The sequence below is a fragment of the Zingiber officinale genome, chromosome 11B (genome assembly GCF_018446385.1).
Source record: "Zingiber officinale cultivar Zhangliang chromosome 11B, Zo_v1.1, whole genome shotgun sequence".
In the NCBI taxonomy this organism is placed as follows: Eukaryota; Viridiplantae; Streptophyta; class Magnoliopsida; order Zingiberales; family Zingiberaceae; genus Zingiber; species Zingiber officinale.
The window spans coordinates 72,197,285-72,225,248 of NC_056007.1; the positions used below are offsets into that span (position 1 = coordinate 72,197,285).

General features: G+C 40.8%; 1 protein-coding gene across 1 annotated transcript in view; it reads left to right on the top strand.

Annotated features, from left to right (window-relative positions):
- The first annotated feature begins 1,993 nt into the window (after nucleotides 1–1,993).
- The window catches only part of LOC122034014, a 51,500-nt gene continuing 25,529 nt past the window's right edge, over nucleotides 1,994–27,964 (top strand). Inside the window, exon 1 of the mRNA XM_042593152.1 lies at nucleotides 1,994–2,175. Within this exon, the coding sequence (XP_042449086.1) occupies nucleotides 1,994–2,175 (182 nt within the window). The remainder of the gene's footprint in view (nucleotides 2,176–27,964) is intronic.

Below are 27,964 nucleotides of genomic sequence, written 5' to 3' on the forward strand. Positions count from 1 at the left end.
GACTTTCAGTTTTGCAAAGACTTCCGTATAAAGCTTGATTCGGACGTTGCTTATCTCAAATGCTCCTGAAAGTTGTTGAGCAGCCAACTGTGAATCTGAATGAATCAAAACATTGATAGCTCCCACATGCCGAGCGCCCTGCAAACCTGCTATAAACGCCTCATACTCTGCTTCATTGTTGGTTGCTCAATAGTCCAACCGTACGAATAGATGCATCCGTTCTCCGTGGGGGGAAACCAGCAGCACGCCAACCCCACTTCCCTGCCGAGTGGACGATCCATCTACGTACACCTTCCAGGTGGCTTCGGGCTCGGGATTTTGTACCTCAGTGACGAAGTCCGCCAACGACTGCACCTTGATAGTCGTCCGGTGTTGATACTGTATGTAGAACTCGCTAAGCTCCATGGTCCATTTGATCAGTCGCCCGGACGCCTCAGGGTTTAGTAGAACTTGGCCTAAGGGGCTATTTGTCATGACAATGATCGTATGCCCCAGGAAATAGGGCCGGAGCCTTCGAGCGGCGAGAACAAGTGCGAAGGCAAGCTTCTCAAGACCAGCGTAGCGAGACTCAGCATCCTTTAGAATGTGGCTAAGGAAATACACTGGTTGTTCTTCGCCGTTCTCTCGGACTAGCGCTGAACCAACCGCGTGCTCGGTTGAAGACAAATAAATGTGGAGAGGCTCGCCGACAAATGGCTTAGCTAATACAAGTAATGAGTTTAGGTAGACCTTCAATTCTTCGAATGCTCGGTCACATTCCTCATCCCATTGGAATTTGGTTGCCCGCCGTAGGATCCTGAAGAAGGGCATGCTCCGATCGGCTGTCCTGGAGATGAACCGGGATAGTGTTGTTATGCGACCCATAAGGTGTTGGACTTCCTTCAAGTTTCTGGGCAGCGGCATATCCTATAGCGCTTTGACCTTGCTAGGGTTGGCTTCAATGCCCCGCTCGGTGACTATGTAGCCTAGGAAACGATCACTTTTTGCTCCGAACAGACACTTTTGCGGGTTCAACTTGACCCTGTACGCCCGTAATGTCCGGAAGGTTTCTTCTATATCTGCACAGAGGTCGGTCGCTCGGAGTGATTTAACGAGTATATCATCAACATATACCTCTAGGTTTCGCCCGATCTGCTTCCGGAACACCTTGTTCATGAGTCGCTGGTACGTAGCCCCTGCGTTCTTCAGTTCGAACGGCATTACGTTGTAGTAGTAGGTGTCGTCCACCGTAATGAAGCTCACTTTCTCCTGGTCTTCCCGAGCGAGTGGCACTTGGTGGTAACCCTGATAAGCATCCAGCATGTATATCAGTTCACATCCAGTGGTCGAGTCCATCATCTGGTCAATTCGGGGCAGAGGGTAGAAGTCCTTTGGGCACGCCTTGTTTAGATCATGAAAATCGATGCAGACCCGCCATTTGTTGCCGGGCTTGGAGACCAATACCACGTTTGCTAACCAGCTCGGGAACTATACCTCACGTATATGGCCGGCCTCTAGGAGATTCTCGACCTCCTCACGTATTATGACGTTCTGCTCGGCACTGAAGTATCGCTTCCTTTGCTTGACGGGCTGAGCATCTGGCTGGACGTGAAGCTCGTGTTGCACAACATTCAGCGAGATCCCTTGCAACTCGTGCGTTGACCATGCGAAGACGTCGTGATTCTGCTGGAGGCATCTGACCAACTTTTCCTTCCGTTCTTCATCCAAATCGGACGCAATGAAGGTGGTGGCATCCAGTCGGCCCTTCCGAATCTGTACTTCCTCCTTTTCTTCATAAACTAAGGTGGGAGGCTTTTCAATTATAGCATGTACCTCGATACAGGGGGCCTTCCGAGCGGACCTCGACTCGGCTCGCACCATCTCCACATAGCAACGTCGTGCCGCCAACTGATCACCTCTAACTTCTCCCACTTGGTTTTCCATGGGGAACTTGATCTTCTGATGGAAAGTTGAGACGATAGCCCGGAACTCGTTGAGGGCCGGTCGGCCCAAAATGACGTTGTACGCCAAGGGGGCGTCCACAATGATGAAGTTAGCGATCCGCATCCTTCTGAGCGGTTCTTCCCCAAGCGAAATGGCCAACTTCATCTGGCAGACTGGTTGGACCTTGTTACCAGTGAATCCGAACAAGGGCGTGGTCATTGGTAGTAGCTCCGCCCTGTCGATCTGGAGCTGGTCGAACGCCTTCTTGAAGATGATGTTGACCGAACTCCCTGTGTCAATAAAGATGCGATGAATAGTGTAGTTGGCTATTACCTCCCGGATGATGAGGGCGTCATCGTGCGGCACTTCGACTCCCTCGAGGTCGCCAAGACCAAAGCTGATCGCCGGCCCGTTCGCCTTCTCTTGGTTGCATCCCATAGCATGTATTTCCAGTCGTCGGGCGTACGACTTGCGAGCTCGGTTGGAGTCACCACTTGTTGGTCCACCAGCGATGATATTGATTTCCCCCCGAGCGGTGTTACTTCTATTTTCTTCCTCCCGAGCAAATGGTCTGGCTCGCTCATGGGAGACTCGAGGGTTGGTTTTCTTCCTCCCGAGCAAACGGTCTGGCTCGCTCATGGGAGACTCGAGGGTTGGCCCTTGGCTGGTGATGCTGCTGCTGATGGTGATGCTGCTCGGGTGAACGCCTAGCTATTCGTCGCTCGGTGTTCTGATAATAAGCTCGCCTGTCTAGTGAAGGTGATCGGCGGCGATAGTTCCTTGGTTCAGGTTGGCTGACCAGGGGGAGACTCCGGCAGTCTCGAGTGTTATAAGTGGCTGATTGATGGATTCTGCAAAACATGGGCGTCCATACCTTGCCTTTTTATCTAGGTCGTTCGGCCGCAATGTGTTGAACGGCGGGCGACCTGGAATCTTGATGTGGCCTCATCCCCTCAGCACGTGGTCCTCTCGGCGGTTGCTGGCTGGCGTGTGGTCTACGTTCGATCGGGGCCGAAGGCTCGCTTGATGCTTCCTTCTTTCGGGCCGCCTGCGCTTCCTCCATGTTAATATACTAACTTGCTTTTTTCAGCATGTGGTCGTAGTCGCGAGGCGGCTTCCTGATGAGTGAGCGAAAGAAGTCCCCGTCGACTAAGCCTTGTGTGAAAGCATGCATCATTGTCTCGGACGAGATCGCGGGGATGTCCATAGCTGCTTGGTTGAAGCGTTGGATGTAGGCTCGGAGAGTTTCTCTTGGCCCTTGCTTCATGGAAAAGAGGCTAACGTTGGTCTTCTGGTAGCGTCGGCTGCTGGCAAAGTGATGAAGGAATGTCGTTCGGAAGTCTCTGAAGCTCTTAATTGATCCTTTCGGCAATCTCTGGAACCAGCGTTGTGCCGAACAGGACAATGTAGTGAGGAAGACTCTGCATTTGACTTCGTTGGTGTATTGATGGAGAGTAGCAGCATTATCGAACTTACTGAGGTGGTCGTCCGGATCGGTTGTACTGTTATACTCTCCGATCGATATGGGAGCGTAATGCTTTGGGAGAGGGTCTTGTAAGATCACCTCGGAGAACTGGCAATTGACCCACTCGGGGGATAACTCAGCCCGCGACGCCTTCTCCTTCCTGGTGTTAGAGTGTATACTAAAAGCCTAACTTTTGTATAAACATTTATTAAGAAATAAAGAATCACAATGGTCAAATATCTACATTTATTTGTTAAATATAATTTGTTCAATTAATTTATATAGTAGACAACATGGTGTGTGGTGTCACACACAGAAGATCATGTTGTCGGTTCTTTATAAATTATAAACAGTTGCTCGTGACTAAAATGGAAAGGAACAAACCGTTGAAGTAGTCGTAGTGTAATTAAGTATTAGTTTATCTTAACTAATAAATTACACTGATACACTCCAAGTGTATTGAGTAGGATCATTTTAGGTAAGTTCTTTTTGTACTGACTTTATAAAAGACCTAGACCTTAGTTATTATGGAAGTGTGTGCTCTTAATCCTAATATAATAACAAACACATATATTTAGTATTTATTTCTTTGACTTATCAATGGGTGAGATTTAGCTCGATAAATCAATAAGCCCGATAAGTTGGGAAATGATATTACTTATAGTGTGTGTTGTTGATTATAGAAGGAAACTGTGTCCTAGTAATCTAGGTTGAGAATGACCCCAAGAGGAGCTCATAAGGATTGTCATGTTAAACCTTGCAGGTGGACTTAGTCCGACATGACGATAAGGTTGAGTGGTACTACTCTTGGACTAAGATATTAATTAAGTGAGTTGTCAGTAACTCATTTAATTAGTGGACATTCGACATCTTAAACACAGGGAGACTAACACACTCATAATAAGAAGGAGCCCAAAATGTAATTTGGGATTGGTGCGGTAGTTCAATAATAGTTCTTTAGTGGAATGAATTATTATTGATGAAATTAAGTTGTGTTCGGGGCGAACACGGGATGCTTAATTTCATTGAGAGACCAAAACCAATTCCTCCTCTCGGTCCCTATCGTAGCCTCTTAATTATAGAGTACTATACTCACCTATACCCACTTTCTTACCCATCCTATAGGGGTCGGCGCTTGGAGTCCAAGCTAGGGCCGGCCAAAGGCATGGTTCATGGGTTCATGAGGTGGCTGACCCTATTAAAATAAAAGGTAATTTTATTTTTTTTTAAATTTTTCTTATGTGAATTCCATGGTTTTAAAAGAGAGTTTAAAATTTAAATCTTTCCTTTTATAACTTTCTACAAAAGATTAAGAAAAGATTTGAAATCTTTCCTTATTTGTAGATTGAAAGGTAGATTTTAATTTTGAGAAAACTTTTCTTTTTTAATCATGTTCATGATCTAAAAGAGAGTTTAAAAATTAAATATTCTCTTTTATTAGTTTCTACAAAAGATTAAGAAAAGATTTGATATATTTCCTTATTTGTAGATTAAAAGGAGATTTTAATTTTTAGAGATAACTTCCCTTTTTGGAAATCATTCACATGTTTAAAAGAAAGATTTTAATTTATAAAATTTCCTTTTTACAAACCACCATGAAGGGAAAATTATTGGAGAAATTTTTTTATAAATTTTCGGAAACAAATTAGGAAGTTTTAATTCTTGTGTGAATTAAATTTTCCTTGATTGGGATTAGAATAGTGGTCGGTCATATGATTTAAGAAAAGGTTTTTAATTTTAATTAATTAAATTTTCCTTTTCATGAAAAAGGAAATAAGAAAGTTTTTATTTAAATTTCCTTATTTGTCAAGGCCAAGGATTATAAAAGAGGGGGTAGAGGTGCCTTCAAAAAGTGATAACCTCTATTCTATTTTTCTCCTCTCTTTTTCTCCTTGGGTGTGGTCGTCCTCTCTTTTTCTCTCCTCTCCTTATTGTGGCCGAAACTTCTTCATTGGTGGAGTTCTCTTGGTGGCCGGATCAAGCAAGGAGAAGAAGGAGATAAAGGAAGCCTAGTCTCTAGCATCCCTTAGAGCATTGGTGGTGGCCGAACCTATCCATCAAGAAGGACTCTTGGTGGTCGAAACCTAGAAGGAAGAAGAAGGTGCATGGTGGTTCTCATCTCGGAAGATCGTTGCCCACACAACGTCCGAGGTTAGAAGAGAAATACGGTAGAAGATCAAGAGGTCATTAAAGTTCATAAAGAAAGGTATTACTAGTATTTATTTTCCGCATCATGCTAGTTTATTTTTCTTTGTATGAATTCCAAACACAAGAGGCATTAGATCTAGTTTTTCGAATTTATTTTTCAAGTTTGTGTTTTCTTTGTTTTTCGAATTTGTGATTCGATTGTTCTTTTTGGTTAACCTAGAGTTATTTAAGGAAATTAAATATTAGCTTTCCTTAAAAGGCTTTGTCTAGGCGGTGGTGGTTGCTCCCATATCCAAGAAGGTCATGTGCCTCGCCATGCAGTCCTGGAAGGCAATTTTGGAAATTAATATTTAATGAAATTAATAACATAGGTGGATTTGAATCAATAGTGTTAAGTTCCGCTTGTGATTCAAATCTAAACCATTAAGAACAGATAAGTTAAATTTGGAATCAATGATGTTAAGTTCTGTCTGTGATTCCTAATTTAACTTCTAAAGAACATAATAGGTTATTTAAGGAAAGGCTCGACACTTGTATAAAAAATTTTGTACAATGGAACCGGTATGTTTTCCTAGGACTAACCAACAATTGGTATCAGAGCTAGGGTTTGCCTCTATGTGTTTAGAATTCAAATAGGTTATGCACATGTCATACATAATTTAGGCAGGATAATAGTAGGATGTGCTAACTCTTTGGTTGTAGGCTCCAACTATTATGGCTTATAGATGTTGTGTGTGATTGGACCCTTGGACATGTCAAGGGCATTATTTTGTGTGTACATGATTGTATGTAACTAATACAACAGGAGTTGTATTAGCCCTAGGATTTTAGAATTTTATTTTCGATCTAGATTACATGTACATTCCCTCGAGGAATATAGGATCGATATATGTAAAATTCTATTTTTGTCGCGGATCGGATGCTTGCGAGGCGTGGTACTTTTGAAGCACCAGAGGCGCAGCGGAATAAGAAGCAAGATGGATGCAATGATTCGACCCAATAGTGGTGGCTAAAGATGGCAGCAGCTAGGGTTGGAGCACACGGAGGACAGTGATGGAAAAGGTCATAATAGTTGAAAAAATAATTTCCATATTTATTGCTTTTATTTACTATGATGTGTATGTATGCATGTGATGTATGCTAGGATAGTTTAAAATTCCTCACTTTAAATAACTAAGTGGGAGAGAGATTTATTTTAATAAATTCCACGGTCTCCATTACCGGTTTGTAAGTGATGCAAACAAACTTGCGCGTTGGCTCTGAGTGCCTTCCTCCATATCGGATGAGTTTGTTTGCGGATCACTATATCAAACTTCCATTTAGGATAACTATAGGAAATTAATTAAGAGCGTGTGATCTTCCCCATCAGAAGGGGCACAATCTTATTAATAGACTTAGTGTCAAGTAATGGTATACACTTAGGCACGTCTAATAGTATCCTCCCCATCGGAGTCACTGCTATTATTTGTGTGACCAAAGGAAAACCAACTATTAATTTTTCAAAAAGATAAGATGATAAGATAATAAAATTAAAACCCCCTCTTACAAATGTCGAGTTTTTGTATACGTCTACACTATCGTGGCATACAAAATTCATGGTGTATGAGGTAATTTTATTTGTCAGGATGACAAGAAAATAAAATTAATGGGAAAAACTCCTCTTACAAATGTTTGGTTTTGTATACATCCACACTATCGTGACATACAAAATTCACGGTGTTTGAGGTAATTTTATTTGTCATAAAGATTTATTGACAAGATAATTAATGGGTAAAACCCTCCTCTTACAAATGTTTGAATTTGTATACGTCCACACTATCGTGGCATGTTAAATTCCAGTGTTTAAGGTGTTGGTGAATTTAAATAATATTGTTTGAGGAAATCAATGTTATTTTAAATTCAAAGTTTTGACCAAAATATTTGATCAAAGATAGACCAACTATTAATTTTATTTGTCATGAAGTTAGGATGACGAGATAATAAAATGGACAAAATCTCCTTTTTGAATTTGTATACGTCCACACTATCGTGACATACAAAATTCACGGGGATTTTAAAGTGTTGGTATTGACCAAATATTTTTGTGATTCTTAGGATTTTAAATGTTTGTCAATCCTCTAGTTGTTATACTATAGAAAAGACTTAGTAGTCCCAATTATAATTGGAAATAGAACTTGAACATTAAGGTAGACTGTCCTCTTAGAACTGAGAACAATATAGGTGTATTTAATTCATTAGTTGTTGAAATATGTTCAGTGGTGTTATCTACCAGTACTTGTGTAACGCCCGAAAATCCTCAAATAAATTTTAGAAATATTCTATTATTTTTTTGAAATTTTAGAATATTTTTATGGAATTTTTGAAGTAGCGGAAGTAGCAAAATTAAATAAAAACATAAAATAGCCTAAGCGGGAATTGAACCCGCGACCTATTAGACCCTACAACTTATAGCATGACTTTAGTAACCAGGTGGCCCCAACAGGGGTGTGCTAAAAGAAGAGGAGAGAAATTATATTTATGATTTAGTTGGGTCGTATTAATCACTTAATATAAATAGGGAATTTAAGTGAGGGTTTATTATTTTTTTGATCGGCAACTCTTCCTCACCCTCACCCTCAATCACCGCCCTCTCCCTCTTCCTCACCCTCTCGGCACACCAAGCCCCAAGGGACCTAGGGTTCCATCCTTAGGGTCGTAGGAGCACCTTCCGGCGATGACTCTAGTACGAGGACGCTCATCTCCGCGAGAAGAACGCGTAGACATAAGAAGATCATCAAGGAGATCTTCTTCTTCGAAAACCTAGCGATCAGAACTGTAAGAAACCTAGCGCAGGAAGTAAGTAACCCCTCACCTGCAGTATAAGTAGTTAATCGTATGTCTTTATGTTTTTGGTTCATCCATATGCAGATTTTTCGACACGTAGAGTGTATTTGACCCTCCTCGCAAGTTTAGAGTTTATTTGAGCACCTCTAGATGGGCTAGACATGTTTCCCTCTCTAGTTTTGGAGTTTTTAGACGCTGTCGGGTGCCTAGAGGTGGTCCCCCAATAGAGAGGAGAGATAGAGCACACCAAGTATTTGATAAAATGACTAGTACAGCTAAATGCTACAGTAGGCATTTTAATAGCTCAGTTAAATGTCATAGAAGCATTTTAAATAGCATGCTTAGTCTTGCTTCAGTTTATATGGGACTACGGTCCAGTGGGTGGGCTCCCACAGTTGCCCCTAGGTTCAGATAACCTAGTAAGAGCAAGATAAGATAAATTAGCTTATGAATCAGTATTTTACTTTTATCAGTGGCACTGTGTTGGACTCTTAGTTGTCCTTAGGTTGGGCTCCCATAGTCGTCCCTAGGTTTAGATAACCTAGTAAACCCTACTAATCTCGGGACTAGCTACCTCGGGTCTAGTTAGGGATGCGCGCATAGCAAGTACAGTTACCGGGCCCATCAGCAGCATGATTATTATTTTTATCTATAATGAAAAATAGTTTTCAAAACTTCACAATTAAGTTATGTGAATACAGTTCAGATTTAGCTTTAGCCTAGCATCAGTTTAGTTCAGCTTATGTATCAGTTCAGCTTTTCTTATTAATACAACAAGATAGTTCCATGATCAGTATTTAATTGCCATGACTCATATATCAGTATGCCATGTTTTAGCATTTTCAGCATGGATATCAGCATGTGTTTCAAATAGCATCTCTAAAAAGCATGATTTCATCGAATGCATGTTTTGTGAGGTAGATGGTTCTTTCTAAGCTCCCAAGCTTATAGTTTTCTTTTCCTTATACTACAGATAAAGGTAAAGGGAAGATGGATTAGCGGAGGCTGGAGGGCAATGTGTCAAAATGTGTGTGAGAAGGAACATGGAATAAAGACTCTTGGGGACTAGCAAGTTTAAAGAATTAGAATTTCTTATCTTCTTATTATTCCGCACCTTTAGAATGTTAAATGTCACGAATTGTGAAAGTATGCACCATGCTATGCCTAGACTACCAGTTATATTGATGTTAGCTAATAAACTATAAACAATGACAATAATGACATGCCTAGGAATCTTATGAGGCTTTTAAGTTGATATATGTGCATTGTATATGGATTAGTGGTGAAATGAAGAAGAAATCAAAACTCCAATCGATCAGCCGATCGATTGGGAAGTGATTTTCCGTGTATAGAGAGCTGATGAATCGATCAGCGGATCGATTGGCCATGGATCGATCAGCCGATCGATCGAAAAGTAATTTCCGCGAACAGAGAGCTGCTGAATCGATCAGCTGATCGATTGACCCAGGCTGGATCGATCAGCCGATCGATTCAGAAATGATTTTTGCGCACAGAAGGACGTTGGATTGATCAGTGGATCGATTGAATCCCTTTCAATCGATCGAGTCTCAGCTTCAATCGATTGGGAAGTCTGATTTCAGCTGAAAACACAGCTCCTTGATCAAATGGGATGTTTGGGTGCTGCTAGCGGCATGTTTAGTTTGTATAAATGCTTAGTTTTAGTATGAGTATTGATACAAAACTCATGGTTCCACTCATATGCTTAGTAATTTCCCAAGCATGCTAAATTTGATAGAAACATATATTAAATAGCTTAGAATGGTAGCTTAGAATGGTGTTCTATTGTATGATACAGCATGGAAAGTTTAGATTCCCTCCTTTAGCATATGTACAACAATGAAAGTGTATTTTGAACATAACTTCCAGTTTTAATAGCAATTAGCAGAGTTTTTAATTTAGTTCAGCCTTTCGTACATCATACATCAGTGGTAGCCACATAATAGTTTAGCAACCGTAACCCCCGGCCTTACAGTTTAGTCAGTCGAAGGCGGGGCGTTACAGAGTGGTATCAGAGCAAGTTCCATACTTCCTCCACACACACATCAGCATTGAACCTGCAGCTTCCAAGTAAGAATACCTCAACTTATTTATGTTTCTTGCTTCCATGGTTATAGATAACTCCATGTTTATATATAACTAAAGCATGTTTATATATGATAGCATCTAACATGATAGTAGTAGTTATGTGAACATGATTGTAGTAGTTATGTATGTCCTCTACTTCTCTAGGAAATGGTACGAGGACGCCCAGCTAGAAGGGCACTAGCTACTGAGCCCCAGCATGAGGCGGACAGCTTAGTGCCTCCCCCAAACCTTACAGAGGTAGTGGCTCAGTTACAGAAGCAACTAGATGAACAGCAGCAGGAGATAGCCACCCTAAGGGCTAATCAGCAGAACACTCCCACTGCCACCCCGGAACCTAACATAGTAACCCCAGTAGTTGCAGAGGTTCTACCAGTCCAACCTACAGCACCAGTAGCCCCAGCAACGGGGGCAAGGAGAGAAGCCTATCTGATCCAGTGGCAGAAAATCAAGCCAGAGAACTTCTCAGGCACCAATGAACCATGGGATGCCCAAGCCTGGTTCAAAACACTGGAAAGTACGATGGAGCTTCTGGACTGGCCAGAGCATGAAAAGGTGAAATGTGCCTCCTTCTGCCTGGCAGGAGACGCACGTATGTGGTGGGAGAGGATTAAAGTGAAGCGCCCAGTGAACCAGATGACTTGGGTCAAGTTTGAAAGGGAATTCTTTGAGGAGTTCTTTCACATGCGGGTCACAAATCGCCACTACGACGAGTTCACTAAATTTCATCAGGGCAACCTTTCAGTTGAGGAAGCCGTGAAGAAATTCAACAGGTTGGCTCGTCTGTGCCCCGAACTCATCAGCACCGAAAGAGAACGAGTTTAGCTGATGCTTAGAATGCTAAGGCTGGAAATAGCAATGAACGTGGCCAGCGGCGTCCATAGGCCGCAAACCACTGAAGAACTGGTAAGTAGTTCTCTGATCACTGAGCATTACTAGAACATCATCAAGCAGCAGAAGCAAGCCTTCTTAGAGTCCAAAGGCTAAGGAGGCTCAGGTACTCAGAAATACCGTGGCCACAGCTCTAACTGGAAAGGGAACTCCAGTAACAAACGTAAACTAGGGAGTTACCCAAAAGGAGGACCAGCCAGTAAACAGCCTAGCTATCCCAAGTGTTCCACTTGTGAGAAATTCCACCCAGGAGTTTGTGACAAGGGCACACGAGGATGCTTCGAATGTGGCCAGGAAGGGCATATGGCTAAACAATGCCCGAACAAGACCAGCCTTCCCCCACCACAGCCGATTCAATACGGAGGTAAACTAGCACAGTTGCACCAGATGCAGGATGCTTTAGATGGTCCACGCATCAGCCAGGGCAGACTAGAAGCCCCCTCAGCCACGACGAACGTGAGAATCTACTCACTAACCAGAGAGGACGTAGCGAATGCTTCGACAGTTGTTACAGGTCAGATCAGTATCTTACAGCAAAGTGCAATTGTCTTATTCGATATTGGGACAACCCATTCTTATATATCCAGGACATTTGCCGAAAAGTTAGCAATATCTCCAGATGTACTCAGTGGTCAGTTTTTAACAACACTACCTTCCGAAGAAATCATGGCATCCACGCACTGGCTCCGAGCAGTGCCAGTCATTATAGCGGACAGAGAACTCTTTGGTGATCTTATAGTGCTCGATATGGCTGACTATGATGTCATCTTGGGAATGGACTTCCTGATCAAGTACGGTGCCTCCATAGAGTGTTATAAACAGAAAGTTGTATTCCAACCTGAAGCAAGAGTGCAGTTTGGGTATATCGGAGAACCAAAGAGAAAGGCCAAGAAGTTTCTCTCAGCTCTAAAAGCACAGAAACTACTGTATTCAGGATGTACGGGATTCCTAGCACATGTAGTCAGTACTAGTCAGGACAAGAACCAAAAGTTAGAAGAGGTCCAAGTTGTATGTGACTACCCAGCAGTCTTCCTTGAGGAGTTACCGGGCCTAGCACAAGACAGAGAGATTGAATTTGAGATAGAACTCGTCCCCGGTACAAATCCCATCTCCAAAGCACCCTACCGCATGGCTCCAGCAGAACTGAAGGAACTTCAGGAGCAACTACAGGAGCTACTCGACAAGGGTTTTGTACGCCCTAGTCACTCACCATGGGGAGCTCCTGTATTGTTCGTGAAGAAGAAGGACGGGAGCATGCGCCTGTGTATAGACTACCGAGCACTAAACCAAGTCACGATTAAGAACAGGTATCCTCTTCCCAGGATAGATGACATGTTTGATCAGCTAAAGGGAGCAGCAGTGTTCTCTAAAATAGACCTCAGATCGGGATATCACCAGGTGAGAGTTAAAGAAGGTGATATACCCAAGATAGCTTTCAGGACCAGATACGGACATTATGAGTTCGTAGTCATGCCCTTTGGTGTGACAAATGCTCCAGCTACTTTCATGGATCTCATGAACAGAGTATTCAGAGAATACTTAGATAAGTTTGTTATCGTGTTCATTGATGACATTCTTATCTATTCCGTGACTCAGGAAGAACACGCAGAGCACCTGAAGATATTACTGCAGACCCTTCAGCAGAACCAGCTGTACGCCAAGTTCACGAAATGTGAATTCTGGCTCGATCAAGTATCCTTCCTGGGTCACATGATCTCCAAGGATGGTGTCATGGTAGACCCCAGTAAGATAGAGGTTGTGAGTAACTAGAAAAGACCTAAGAACGCCAATGAAATCAGAAGCTTTCTGGGACTGGCAGGCTATTACAGAAAAATTGTAAAGGATTTCTCCAGGATAGCCTCCCCACTGACAGCTCTCACCAGGAGAAATAGAAAATTTCAGTGGACAGAGGATTGTGAGAACAGCTTCATTGAGCTAAAAAGAAGATTGACCAGTGCTCCCATTCTGACTCTGCCAGAAAACACAGACAGCTTTGATATTTACAGTGATGCCTCTAAATTGGGACTAGGAGCAGTACTGATGCAAAATGGCAGGGTGATCGCCTATGCCTCCAGACAACTCAAGGACTATGAGAGGAACTACCCTACTCATGACCTTGAGCTTGCAGCAGTTGTCTTCACCCTCAAAATTTAGAAACATCAATTGTATGGAGCTCAGTGTAGAGTGTATACAAATCATCAGAGTCTGAAGTACTTCTTCACCCAGAGGGATCTGAATATGCGACAGCGCAGATGGCTCGAGATGGTCAAAGACTATGACATAGACATCCTCTACCACCCAGGAAAAACCAATAAGGTGGCAGACGTACTTAGCAGGAAGTCCAGTGCCACCTTACTATCCCTAGCAGCCATGTCACCGCCCCTTCAAAAGGAGATTACAGATTTCAGACTTGAACTTATAGTTGGACAACTCTCTACTATGACATTAGTATCTACCCTACTTGGTGACATCCAGACAGCTCAGGATCAGGACCCTGAGATTCTGAAAATCAAGCAAGGGATAGCAGAATCAGAAAGTGGAGAGTTCAGAGTATCTGATAGTGGGGTATTGTATTTTGGTGACAGACTATGTGTTCCGGATCAGGAGGAACTACGGAGGAAGATCCTAGACGAGGCTCACAGGACTCCTTATGCGATGCATCCTGGTTCCACCAAGATGTACCAAGACCTAAAGAGACGTTTTTGGTGGCCTGGGATGAAAAGAGACATCGCTAGATATGTCAGTACCTGTCTGACCTGCCAGAGGGTCAAAGTAGAACACCAGAGACCAGGAGGAGTTCTGCAGCCTATTTAGATTCCAAAATGTAAGTGGGAGGATATTTCCATGGATTTCATAGTGGGACTACCCAGAACCATGAATGGTTTTGATGCCATCTGGGTAATAGTCGACAGATTGACTAAATCAGCCCACTCCTTAGCTATCAGGATATCCTACTCCATGGAGCAGCTAGCTCAGTTGTATCTCAAGGAGATTCTCAGACTACATGGAGTTCCACGGACCATCATTTCAGATAAAGATAGTAGATTCACGTCACACTTCTGGGAGTGTGTACAGTCAACATTGGGCACCAGGTTAAAGTTTAGCACAGCTTTCCATCCTCAGACAGATGGTCAGACGGAGCGAGTAAATCAGGTACTCGAAGATATGCTACGAGCGTGTGCCCTAGACTTCAAGGGAAGTTGGTGTAAATATCTATGTTTAGTAGAATTTGCATACAACAATAGCTATCAGGCCACTATCGGTATGGCACCCTACGAGGCTCTCTACGGGCGGAGGTGTAGATCTCCAATCTGCTGGTATGAAAGTGGTGAACAGAAAGAACTAGAACTTCAGACAGATCTACTAGCAGATACCACAGCAGTTATACAGCAGATCCGCCAGAGGATAGAGACAGCTCAGAGCCGCCAGAAAAGCTATGCTGATACACGGCGTCGACCCTTAGAGTTTTCAGTGGGGGATACAATATTCCTCCGAGTGACTCCCATGAGGGGAGTAATGTGTTTTGGGAAGAAGGGCAAATTAAGTCCCAGATATGTGGGACCATACGTTATCACCAGAAGAATTGGCAAGGTAGCATATGAGCTAGAGCTACCCCAGGAGATGTCAGCTATCCATAACGTATTTCATGTCTCTATGTTGAAGAAGCATATCCCAGATGCCACCCAGGTGATTGAGCCCCAGTCGGTACAAGTCCGCGAATACCTCAGCTATGACAGTCGACCTATTCAGATAATAGACCGAACAGTTAAGAAATTACGGAACAAGGAGGTACCATTAGTAAAAGTCATTTGGCAAAATCACACCGCAGAAGAGGCAACTTGGGAGACAGAAGCTAGTATGAGACAGAAGTACCCAGAGTTATTTTAAGTTCGAGGATGAACTTTTTATAAGGTATGGGGATTGTAATGCCCGAAAATCCTCAAATAAATTTTAGAAATATTCTATTATTTTTCTAGAATTTTAGAATATTTTTATGGAATTTTTGAAGTAGCGGAAGTAGCAAAATTAAATAAAAACGTAAAATAGCCTAAGTGGGAATTGAACCCGCGACCTATTAGACCCTACAACTTATAGCATGACTTTAGTAACCAGGTGGCCCCAGCAGGGGTGTGCTGAAAGAAGAGGAGAGAAATTATATTTATGATTTAGTTGGGTCGTATTAATCACTTAATATAAATAGGGAATTTAAGTGAGGGTTTATTATTTTTTTGATCGGCAACTCTTCCTCACCCTCACCCTCAATCGCCGCCCTCTCCCTCTTCCTCACCCTCTCGGCACACCAAGCCCCAAGGGACATAGGGTTCCATCCCTATGGTCGTAGGAGCACCTTCCGGCAACGACTCTAGCACGAGGACGCTCATCTCCGCGAGAAGAACGCGTAGACATAAGAAGATCGTCGAGGAGATCTTCTTCTTCGAAAACCTAGCGATCAGAACTGTAAGAAACCTAGCGCAGGAAGTAAGTAACCCCTCACCTGTAGTATAAGTAGTTAATCGTATGTCATTATGTTTTTAGTTCAGCTATATGCAGATTTTTCGGCACGTAGAGTGTATTTGACCCTCCTCACAAGTTTAGGGTTTATTTGAGCACCTCTAGATGGGCCAGACATGTTTCCCTCTCCAGTTTTGGAGTTTTTAGACGCTGTCGGGTGCCTAGAGGTGGTCCCCCAATAGAGAGGAGAGATAGAGCACACCAAGTGTTCGATAAAATGACTAGTACCGCTAAATGCTACAGTAGGCATTTTAATAGCTCAGTTAAATGTCATAGAAGCATTTTAAATAGCATGCTTAATCTTGCATCAGTTTATATGGGACTACGGTCCAGTGGGTGGGCTCCCACAGTTGCCCCTTGGTTCAGACAGCCTATCTCTAGGCTCAGATAACCTAGTAAGAGCAAGATAAGATAAATTAGCTTATGAATCAGTATTTTACTTTTATCAGTGGCACTGTGCTGGACTCTTAGTTGTCCTTGGGTTGGGCTCTCATAGTCGTCCATAGGTTTAGATAACCTAGTAAACCCTACTAGTCTCGGGACTAGCTACCTCGGGTCTAGTTAGGGATGCGCGCATAGCAAGTACTATTGCCGGGCCCATCAACAGCATGATTATTATTTTTATCTATAATGAAAAATAGTTTTCAAAACTTCATAATTCAGTTATGTGAATACAGTTCAGATTTAGCTTTAGCCTAGCATCAGTTTAGTTCAGCTTATGTATCAGTTCAGCTTTTCTTATTAATACAACAAGATAGTTCCATGATCAGTATTTAATTGCCATGACTCATATATCAGTATGTCATGTTTTAGCATTTTCAGCATGGATATCAGCATGTGTTTCAAATAGCATCTTTAAAAAGCATGATTTCATCGAATGCATGTTTTGTAAGGTAGATGGTTCTTACTAAGCTCCCAAGCTTATAGTTTCCTTTTCCTTATACTGCAGATAAAGGTAAAGGGAAGATGGATTAGCGGAGGATGGAGGGTAATGTGTCAAGATGTGTGTGAGAAGGAACATGGAATAAAGACTCTTGGGGACTAGCAAGTTTAAAGAATTAGAATTTCTTATCTTCTTATTATTCCGCACCTTTAGAATGTTAAATGTCACGAATTGTGAAAGTATGCACCATGCTATGCCTAGACTACTAGTTATTTTGATGTTAGCTAATAAACTATGAACAATGACAGTAATGACATGCCTAGGAATCTTATGAGGCTTTTAAGTTGATACATGTGCATTGTATATGGATTAGTGGTAAAATGCAGCAGAAATCAGAACTCCAATCGATCAGCCGATCGATTGGAGGGTCCTCAATCGATCAGTCGATCGATTGGGAAGTGATTTTCCACGTACAGAGAGCTGATGAATCGATCAGCGGATCGATTGGCCATGGATTGATCAGCCTATCGATCATGAAAGTAATTTTCGCGAACAGAGAGCTGCTGAATCGATCAACTGATCGATTGGCCCAGGCTGGATCGATCAGCCGATCGATTCAGAAATGATTTTCGTGTACAGAAGCACGTTGGATCGATCAGTGGATCGATTGAAGCCCTTTCAATCAATCGAGTCTCAGCTTCAATCGATTGGGAAGTCTGATTTCAGTTGGAAATGTCTGATTTCAGCTCCTTGATCAAATGGGATGTTTGGGTGCTGCTAGCGGCATGTTTAGTTTGTATAAATGCTTAGTTTTAGTATGAGTATTGATACAAAACTCATGGTTCCACTCATATGCTTAGTAATTGCCCAAGTATGCTAAATTTGATAGAAACATATACTAAATAGCTTAGAATGGTCGCTTAGAATGGTGTTCTATTGTATGATACAGCATGGAAAGTTTAGATTCCCTCCTTTAGCATATGTACAACAATGAAAGTGTATTTTGAACATAACTTCCCGTTTTAATAGCAATTAGCAGAATTTTTAATTTAGTTCAGCCTTTCGTACATCATACATCAGTGGTAGCCACAGAATAGTTTAGCAATCGTAACCCTCGGCCTTACAGTTTAGTCAGTAGAAGGCGGGGCATTACAACCTGGAGTGTAGATGCAGATGCCACTAATCATGTCTGTAATTCATTGCAGGGTTACAGGAAACCCGACAGCTATATGAAAAGGAAAACACCGTCTACATGGGCACTACTACAAAAGTAGCAGCTGCTGCAGTGGGAGATGTTTACCATGAAAATAGGAAGCATGATAGCGTTAAGGAAAAACATATAGCTTTTCATGCTAAAACCACTACACCTAGGGCTAGGAATGTAGGTAAAAGTCTAGGCAAGAAGTCTAAGGATTTTAGCTACAAGCCTAGAAACAAAAATGCTCATGGATTTAATAGAAAACCAAAAACTAAGGACTTAGTGATGGAAAATCAAGTCCTGAGGTCAAGACTTGACAAACTAGAAAAGACCCTAAAAAGGATGGAAAATATCCTTAAAGGGCAAAATGAGCAAAATCTAAGTTTAGGACAACAAGGGTCATCCAAGGGCCATAGAGGTTTGGGATACAAACCTAAAATAAAAAGGGATGTACCTACTTACCATAGGGTTCCATAGAGCTATGGAACCAACCCTAAGTCTAGAAGTCATGTCAAGGATACAAGGGAAGTCATCCCTAGAAGTATCTTTGCAACAACAAATGAATGTGACTAAGACTTCTAAGAAGTCTAAGAAAGTCACTAACAAGGTCACAAGGGAGGCTATCCCTAGAGTTGACCTAGAAAAAGTGACCAAGGCTTCTAAGAAGCCAAACAAGGTCACTAGGAAGGTATCTAGGGAAGTTATCCCTAGTGAATACCTAGAGCATCCAAGGAGCACCAATAGGTTTTGGGTTCCTAGGAGCATTTTCTCTACCCCATAGATGGGTTAGAGAGTGTCAACTCTAAGAAGAAGGGTAGTTAACCCAACTTTGAAGAAATTGACACTCAAGGAGCATTTTCAAGGTTATTATTAACCTTTGAAAATGAAATAGATTTATGATTTACTCTTTGAAAAAGTAAAATGTGCCAAAATTTGAGAAGTATTGATTTTATTTTAAAATGGCACATATTGGGAAAACATAAGGAAATACCAAGTTGGGACTTTGGTATTTTCTTAGTAATTCAAGGCAAATCTAAGCCTTAATCTAAAGTGCTACTGTTGTGAAAAAATGAAATATGCCAACACTTGAGGGATATGCTTAATTTCAAGTGGCATAAATTAATCAAGAAAATTAGAAATGCCAATTTAGTTTTTGGCACCTTCTTGAAGCACTTTGGGCAATCTAGGGTTTAAGTTTTAGGATTAACTAAGGTTAAGAATACTTAGATAAATAATCTAGGTATATGTTATTTATACTTAACCTTGCCATGATTGTTTGCCCATTATATGCCATGACATCATGATTATTGTTGCACTCATGTCTTATTGTAAAAACACAAAAATATCATGTCATGGCATACATACATCATGTAGTTATAGGAATCTTTCTTTTGAAAATTATTTCTTTTTGATGTATGCCATAACATTATCATGCATTATTTTTAATTCCTTAAAATTAAGGACAAATGGCATTTATCAACAAGTACCAACAAGTGCTACCAACAAGTGATACAAGTGTAGCAACAAGTGACATCCTAGGTGGATGTCCAATATCTACAAAATGTCTAGATAAATATGCATGATCCCTAGATTAGGGTAAAACCAAACTTTACATCTCACAAAGACCTATAAGATGACGTGTATGTGTTTTGTGCACTTTAGATACAAGTGAGATGTTAGGATGAGGAACAAAACTCAAGATGTTGATTTAGTGCATTCTTTTGAGTTTTGAGTTCATCAAAACACATAGTTATGTGTTTTCCCATCATTGGGAAAGCTAATGTACAAGTCATGTGCATTAAGCCCAAGGAACATGGTGGGATATTGGTTTTGAAAATGTTTTTAAAATAATTTTGGAAAACCTTGGTGAAGGCTATCTTTTAGGAGTAATCACCATTGAATAGTTAGACACAAACTTGAAGAAAACACTAAAGTTTTTGCAAGGTTTCAAGTTTGTGTCAATCTTTGAAAATATGAAGTATTTTCTTAGAAAACTATTTTTCCTTGATAGTATATACCCTAAATAATGTCTACACAAATTTTTACGATTTTTGGAATTTTGTAAATTTTTCTAGGGGCTTCTAAAATTCACAGAAAGTGAATTTCAGCAACTATCAGACCTCAATCGATCACCCGATCGATTGAAGGGTCTCAATCGATCGGGTGATCGATTGAGAGCAAGATTCTCACGAACAGAAGCTTCCTGGATCGATCCACCGATCAATCCAGCCCTCCTGAATCGATCAGTGGATCGATTCAGCAAGGTTCAATCGATTGGAACCCAACTCCAATCGATCCAAGTTGCTGATTTTGGCTGGGAAGGCCTGATTTCAGCATCTTTGAACCTATTTTAGTCTAGGTAATCATTCCTAACCCCTCAAAATACATTTGTATGCATAAAAAGGGTATTTTCATGTTGAAAACAAGGATGGATTAGTTAAGGGAGACTAAGTTGAAGTTTAGGTTGAGGTTTGCTTCACATTTTTGAACATTTGAACCTCAAAACTTCGTAAATTTGTGTTTCCTAAAGGTTTAGGGATTCCAAGTCATTGTTGGTGCAATGACAGAAGTTACCACCATGTCTTTAGGGGGAGGGACTCTTTAAAGATATGAAAACTATTTTTTTCATGAACCTTGGAAGGTGGTTAACCTTCTTTTAGAGATAATGCTCAAGGTTGGGCATTGAAATTAATGGGGAGTGGATATCCTCATTCCTCAAATGGTTTAAGTTAAAAATGCTCAAGGATGGGCATTTGACTACATTAATGGGAGAATGTAGGGTTAAGGATAATGAAGGGTATGGGACTTTCATTATCGTGTTATTCACAACGAGTGAAGTTGTGAACAACGATGAGCAACTCTTCAGGGGGAGAGTCTCAAAGGGGAGATTATTCAACAATTGAATTTTTTGATGTGTGCCCAAAGATAGGGCATGTGTTGATGTGTGTCAATAGGGGGAGAATGAAGGATTTAAGTTAGGACTTCATTACCGAGAGGGAGTTTGCCCTCTTAGGAGGAGAATGAAGGGTTTAACTTATGTCTTCATTACCTAGTGGCATGAAGAGGGTTGAGGCTATGGGATTAGCCTAACTTAAATGTGGTATTATCAAATATCAAAAAGGGGGAGATTGTTGGTGCAATATCCCTCAGGTCAAGGTTGACCTGGTTGACCAAGCTTGAGTCTTGGTTTGAGTTTCGATGTTTGACAATACATGTACAATGCAGGTGCAGTTGTTCGTGTGGGGAGATTGTTGGTGCAATTCCCTTCTGATCAGGGTTTGATCAGGTTTGTTGAAGAAGAGTCAAGTAGGTCAAGGTTGACCAGATACTTGGCTGGGAAGTCCTAACTGGGATGTTAGGCAGAAGGAAAATCCTGGTGAGTGAAGCCAGGTGAAAGTCCTAGTGAGTGAAGCTAGGCATCGGAAAGTCCTAGTGAGTGAAGCTAGGCAGAAGGAAAATCCTGGTGAGTGAAGCCAGGTGAAAGACCTAGTGAGTGAAGCTAGGCAGAGAGAAAAACCTGGTAAGTGAAGCCAGGTGAAAGTCCTAGTGAGTGAAGCTAGGAAGATTGGAAGTCCTGGTGAGTGAAGTCAGGCACGGGGAAATCCAGATAGGTCAAGGTTGACCAGACATCTGGTGAAAGTCCAAGTAGGTCAAAGAATTGACTGGATACTTGGCACGGAGAGATCCAGATGGGTCAAGGTTGACCAGACATCTGGTGAAAGTCCAAGTAGGTCAAGGGAGTGACCGGATACTTGGCAAGATGAAGAAAAATCCAAGTGGGTCAAAGGGAGTGACCGGACACTTGGTGAGGGAGTCCTAGCAGGTCAAGGGTGACTGGATGCTAGGCATGATGAACCAACAGGTCAAGGTTGACCGGATGTTGGTTTGGGAGGCTTGGGACTTGGTTTTGGGCAAAAACCAGAAGCCGAATCGATCAGCCGATCGATTGGCTGGAGCCCAATCGATCGGTCGATCGATTGGGGTGTCCCTGCGAGAAGTCTTCTTCCCAATCGATCAGTGGATTGATTGGGAGGAAGTCGCGAGCGCACAGAATGCCCCTGGATCGATCAGCTGATCGATCCAGAGGTCCCAATCGATCAGTGGATCGATTGGGAAGGTGTTGTATGTCGCGATAAGCCCTGGATCGATCAGCCGATCGATCCAGGCGAATTTCCAGAGCTCAGAGGCGCTCTGGATCTATCCGTGGATCGATCCAAAGCCTCCCCGATCGATTGGGAGCAATCCAATCGATCGGGATCCGACCGTTGGCGCAGATAAAGGCCGTTGGCGTGCGTTTTCTTCGGTTCAACTTCTACTGTTCAATCACGATCTTCACCAGCAACTTCACAGCTCTCACTAAGCTCCAGATCGCCAGTTCTTGAAGGTTCTTGGAGGTTCTTCCAAGTCAAGAGGCGGATCAAAAGCAAAAAGAAGAAGCTAGGGTTAGGGATTTTGTACTCATTGTAAGCTTGTGCTTGTATTTCATTACCTTTCCCTTTCTTCTTGTATTGAGAGTCTTGTAGGGCTTCTCCGCCTTTGGTAGTTACCATAAAGGAGTATTTCATAGTGGAGGGTGCGTGAGTAGGTGTGGATTCTTGGACTAGTCACCTCTTGTGAGGTGGATACCAAGTAAACCATCCTTGTTAGCGTTGCGTGTTTTTGTTTCTTGTATTTCCGCTGCATATCTCTGAAGAAACAAGCAACGACGAGCACCTAGCATGCGACGAGCTATTCACCCCCCCCCCCCCCCTCTAGCTACTTTTCGGTCCCAACAACAAGTACCTCTTAGGAGAGTTTAGGAGTCACTTATCAAAAGTCGGGATTTAATCCCAACTAACCGCACCTGGTACACCCCAACAGAATGGTGTAGTAGAAAGAAGGTATAAGGCTCTTATGGAATAATTAGATCGATGATGAGTTATTTAGAAAATTACCAAATTCGTTTTAAGGATATACACTAGAAACGGAAGTGAACATAGTACCTTCTAAGTCAGAACTCTCTACTCCCATAGAATTGTAGAATGAGCGTAAGCCTAGTCTGAAGCATATTCGGATTTGGGTGGTCTAGCATATGAGAGACACTGATAAGTTGGGCATGAGTTCACTTGTTTGTGAGTTATCCTAGAAAAACGAAAAGAGGTTTATAGTCCTTAAAATTGGAAGGTCATTGTTGGCACCAGTGCTCGATTTTAGAAAAGAACTATACTATGAACCACAAGCCCATGAGTAAAAATTGTTCTTAAGGAAATTAAAGGAAACGTCTAACCTAGTACCAACTGTACAAGATGAAATATCACAAGAAACTGCAACACGTATCACAAATGATACACAATTACAGAAAATGCTTCATCGTAGTGGGAGGGTTGTTAGGCAACCTAAAAGATTCATGTTTTGGGAGAGTCTTTGGACTCGATCCCTGGTGGACATGAACCTAATCTCCGGACATATGACGAAGCACTCCAAGATAAAGATGCAGCATCTTTGCAAAGAATACAGAATTAGAATATATGTATTCTAATATAGTCTGGGAGCTTATAAAATCACCAAATGGTGTAAAAGTCATTGGGTGAAAATAAGTCTACAATAGGAAAAGAGGGATAGACAGGAAGGTAGAAACATTCAAAGCAAGGCTTATTGAAAAAGGAAACTTTTTTATCGGTAGTCATGCTTAAGTCTATCCGATTTCTTTTATCTATGAGATTTAGCAAGTGGATGTCAAGACAGCTTTCCTTAATGGAAGTCTTAAAGAAAACATCCATATAAAGCAACTAGAAGGGTTCATTGCAAAGAGCAAAGAGCATCTTGTGTAAAGCTCAATCAGTCTGTGGACTGAAGCAAAGCTTCAAGATCTTGAAACATCTGGTTTAATGAAGTAATCCAGTTATATGGATTTATTCAGTGTCCGGATGAGTCTTGTGTATACAAGAAATGTGATGGAAATATGGTGGTATTTCTTGTACTATACGTAGATGGAATTTTTGGTAGTTGGACACAATATCAAAGTGTTGTCGGAAGTAAGGGTATGGTTGTCCAAGCAATTCAATATAAAGGACTTGGGAGAGTGCGCACGTATTCTTGGGATCAAAGGGATTGCAAGAAAAGAATGTTGTACTTATCCCGAGCTTCATATAATCCTTGCTCGTTTTAGTATGTAGAACTCCAAGAAAGGCTTCTTACCTTTTAGGCATGAAGTAGCTTTATCTAAAGAGATGTCTCCGAAGACATCAAAGGAGATAGAGGACATGAAGGCAATTCCTTATGCTTCGGCTGTGGGAAGCCTAATGTATGCAATGCTGTGAACGAGACCGAATATCTGATTTGTCGTGGGCATGGTTAGAAAATATCAAAGTAACTCTGGACAAGGACATTGGACTGCGGTAAAGCATATATAGAAGTACCTTAGAGGCATTAGAGATTATATGCTAGCTTACAAGGCAGATAATTTGCTCCCTGTGGGTTGCACGGATTTTGACCTCCAATCAGATAGGGACAATAGTAAGTTGACCTCGAGGTTTTGTGTTTACTTTAGGAGGTAAAGTCATAACTATGGAGGAGTGTTAAGCATAGGTGCTTTTCAGACTCTACTATGGAAGTTAAGTATATGGCAGCCTCAGAGGCAGCCATAGAAGCTGAATGACTCAGTAACCTCAAGATGGACTTAGATATGATTTCTGATTTGTCCAAAGATTATTACAATTTATTGTAATAATAGTGGTGCAGTAACAAACTCGAAGAAACCATGAGTCCATAAGGCAAGTAAACACAATAGAGCGCAAGTACCACCCAATACGAGAAATCGTATAAACGAGGAGAAGTTGTTGCCGCCTAGATTGCATCAGGTGATGACCTATAGATCCTTTCACTAAGGTCCTTAAGGCAAGAGCTTTTGATAGGCATGTTGAAGGGTTGGGAATCAGATGTATGGTAGCATTTATGGCAGCATAGTTTTTTAGTATAAGTGGGAGATTGTTAGAGTGTATACTAAAAGCCTAACTTTTGTATAAACATTTATTAAGAAATAAAGAATCACAATGGTCAAATATCTACATTTATTTGTTAAATGTAATTTGTTCAATTAATTTATATAGTAGACAATATGGTGTGTGGTGTCACACACAGAAGATCATGTTGTTGGTTCTTTATAAATTATAAACAGTTGCTCGCGACTAAAATGGAAAGGAACAAACCGTTGAAGTAGTCGTAGTGTAATTAAGTATTAGTTTATCTTAACTAATAAATTACACTGATACACTCCAAGTATATTAAGTAGGACCATTTTAGGTAAGTTCTTTTTGTACTAACTTTATAAAAGAACTAGACCTTAGTTATTATGGAAGTGTGTGCTCTTAATCCTAATATAATAACAAACACATATATTTAGTATTTATTTCTTTGACTTATCAATGGGTGAGATTTAGCTCGATAAATTAATAAGCCCGATAAGTTGGGAAATGATATTACTTATAGTGAGTGTTATTGATTATAGAAGGAAACTGTGTCCTAGTAATCTAGGTTGAGAATGACCCCAAGAGGAGCTCATAATGATTGTCATGTTAAACCCTGCAGGTGGACTTAGTCCGACATGACGATAAGGTTGAGTGGTACTACTCTTGGACTAAGATATTAATTAAGTGAGTTGTCAGTAACTCATTTAATTAGTGGACATTCGACATCTTAAACACAGGGAGACTAACACACTCATAATAAGAAGGAGCCCAAAATGTAATTTGGGATTGGTGCGGTAGTTCAATAATAGTTCTTTAGTGGAATGAATTATTATTGATGAAATTAAGTTATGTGTTCGGGGCGAACACGGGATGCTTAATTTCATCGAGAGACCAAAACCAATTCCTCCTCTCGGTCCCTATCGTAGCCTCTTAATTATAGAGTACTATACCCACCTATACCCACCTTCTTACCCATCCTATAGGGGTCGGCCAAGCTAGCTTGGAGTCCAAGCTAGGGCCGGCCAAAGGCATGGTTCATGGGTTCATGAGGTGGCCGGCCCTAGCTTGAACCCAAGCTTAGGTGGTCGGCCCTATTAAAATAAAAAGTAATTTTATTTTATTTTTTATTTTTCTTATGTGGATTCCATGGTTTTAAAAGAGAATTTAAAATTTAAATCTTTCCTTTTATAGCTTTCTACAAAAGATTAAGAAAAGATTTGAAATCTTTCCTTATTTGTAGATTGAAAGGTAAATTTTAATTTTGAGAAAACTTTCCTTTTTTAACCATGTTTATGATTTAAAAGAGAGTTTAAAAATTAAATATTCTCTTTTATTAGTTTCTACAAAAGATTAAGAAAAGATTTGATATCTTTCCTTATTTGTAGATTAAAAGGAGATTTTAATTTTTAGAGATAACTTTCCTTTTTGGAAATCATTCACATGTTTAAAAGAAAGATTTTAATTTATAAAATTTCCTTTTTACAAACCACCATGAAGGGAAAATTATTGGAGAAATTTTTTTATAAATTTCCGGAAACAAATTAGGAAGTTTTAATTCTTGTGTGAATTAAATTTTCCTTGATTGGGATTAGAATAGTGGTCGGCCATATGATTTAAGAAAAGGTTTTTAATTTTAATTAATTAAATTTTCCTTTTCATGGAAAAGGAATTAAGGAAGTTTTTATTTAAATTTCCTTATTTGCTAAGGCCAATGATTATAAAAGAGGGGTAGACGTGCCTTCAAAAAGTGATAACCTCTATTCTATTTTTCTCCTCTCTTTTTCTCCTTGGGTGTGGTCGTCCTCTCTTTTTCTCTCCTCTCTTTATTGTGGCCGAAACTTCTTCATTGGTGGAGTTCTCTTGGTGTCCAGATCAAGCAAGGAGAAGAAGGAGAGAAAGGAAGCCTAGTCTCTAGCATCCCTTGGAGCATTGGTGATGGCCGAACTTGTAACACCCCAAATTTCCTCAATTAGAGTGCTAAAAGTAATTTTAAAATATTTAAAAATGCTATAGAAATATTCTAGGGATTTTTAGAAATTTTTAGAGTATTTTTATGTAATTTTTGGAGGTCGTTTGGTATTTTTACTAAACGAAGGAAGTTTCGACAAAAAAATGTCCAAGCCGAGAATTGAACCCACAACCTTTGACTCGGTCAAAACCCAGCTGACCAGGTGGGCAAATAGATTTTTCTGTTTAGAAAAGGTAGCGAATTTATTTAAGATAGTTAACAGAATATTATAAAAGGGATAAGTTGATCTTGGATTTGTTTGTTTAGAAAAGATAGCGAATTTATTTAAGATAGTTAACAGAATATTATAAAAGGGATAAGTTAAGTTGGATTTGTTTGTTTAGAAAAAGTAGCGAATTTATTTAAAATAATTAACAGAATATTGGATTATAAAAGGGATAAGTTGATGTTGGATTTGTCTGTTTAGAAAAGATAGCGAATTTATTTAAGGAGTTAACAGAAATATTAAGTTATAAAAAGGGATAAGTTGATGCTCTGTTTTCCGGTGACTTAAACCATTCTCTCCTTCTCTTCTGCATACAGGCAGAAAACGAAAGGGAGTTAGGGCATCATTTCCGACGGACGACCAAGGTCCTAGAAGCCCTTTTTGTTCGGTTGTGAGTCCAAGAAGCAAGGTAAGTTGCTACTCACCTGCAGTAGGATTGCTCCGAGATTTTCTTTCCTTGCTGCCGTGGTTTAAGGATTTTGGTTTTATGCTTATTGGCGTGAGTTAGATTTCTGAAGCATGTAGTTGGAGTAGTTTTCGGACTTGTTCTTCTTGATTTCGAATCATGCTGTAAAGATTATGCTTGTTCTTCTTGATTGTTGAAGCATGCTGTAAGGAGTTTTGTCTTTGAAGATTTCTGCCGTGAGTGTTCTATAGGTTATCGCTTGATTTCTAATTCTTTTTGGAAGTTAGAATGTTGGAGCTATGTAGCCCTATCTTTGCATGATTGTCTATTCCTTTGTATCGAAAAGGTTAGTAGTTGTTTGAATTTTCCTTGTTCTCCGAGTTTGGAATGGTAACTTAAGGATAATGAGCAAGTGATTCTATTTCCTGTAT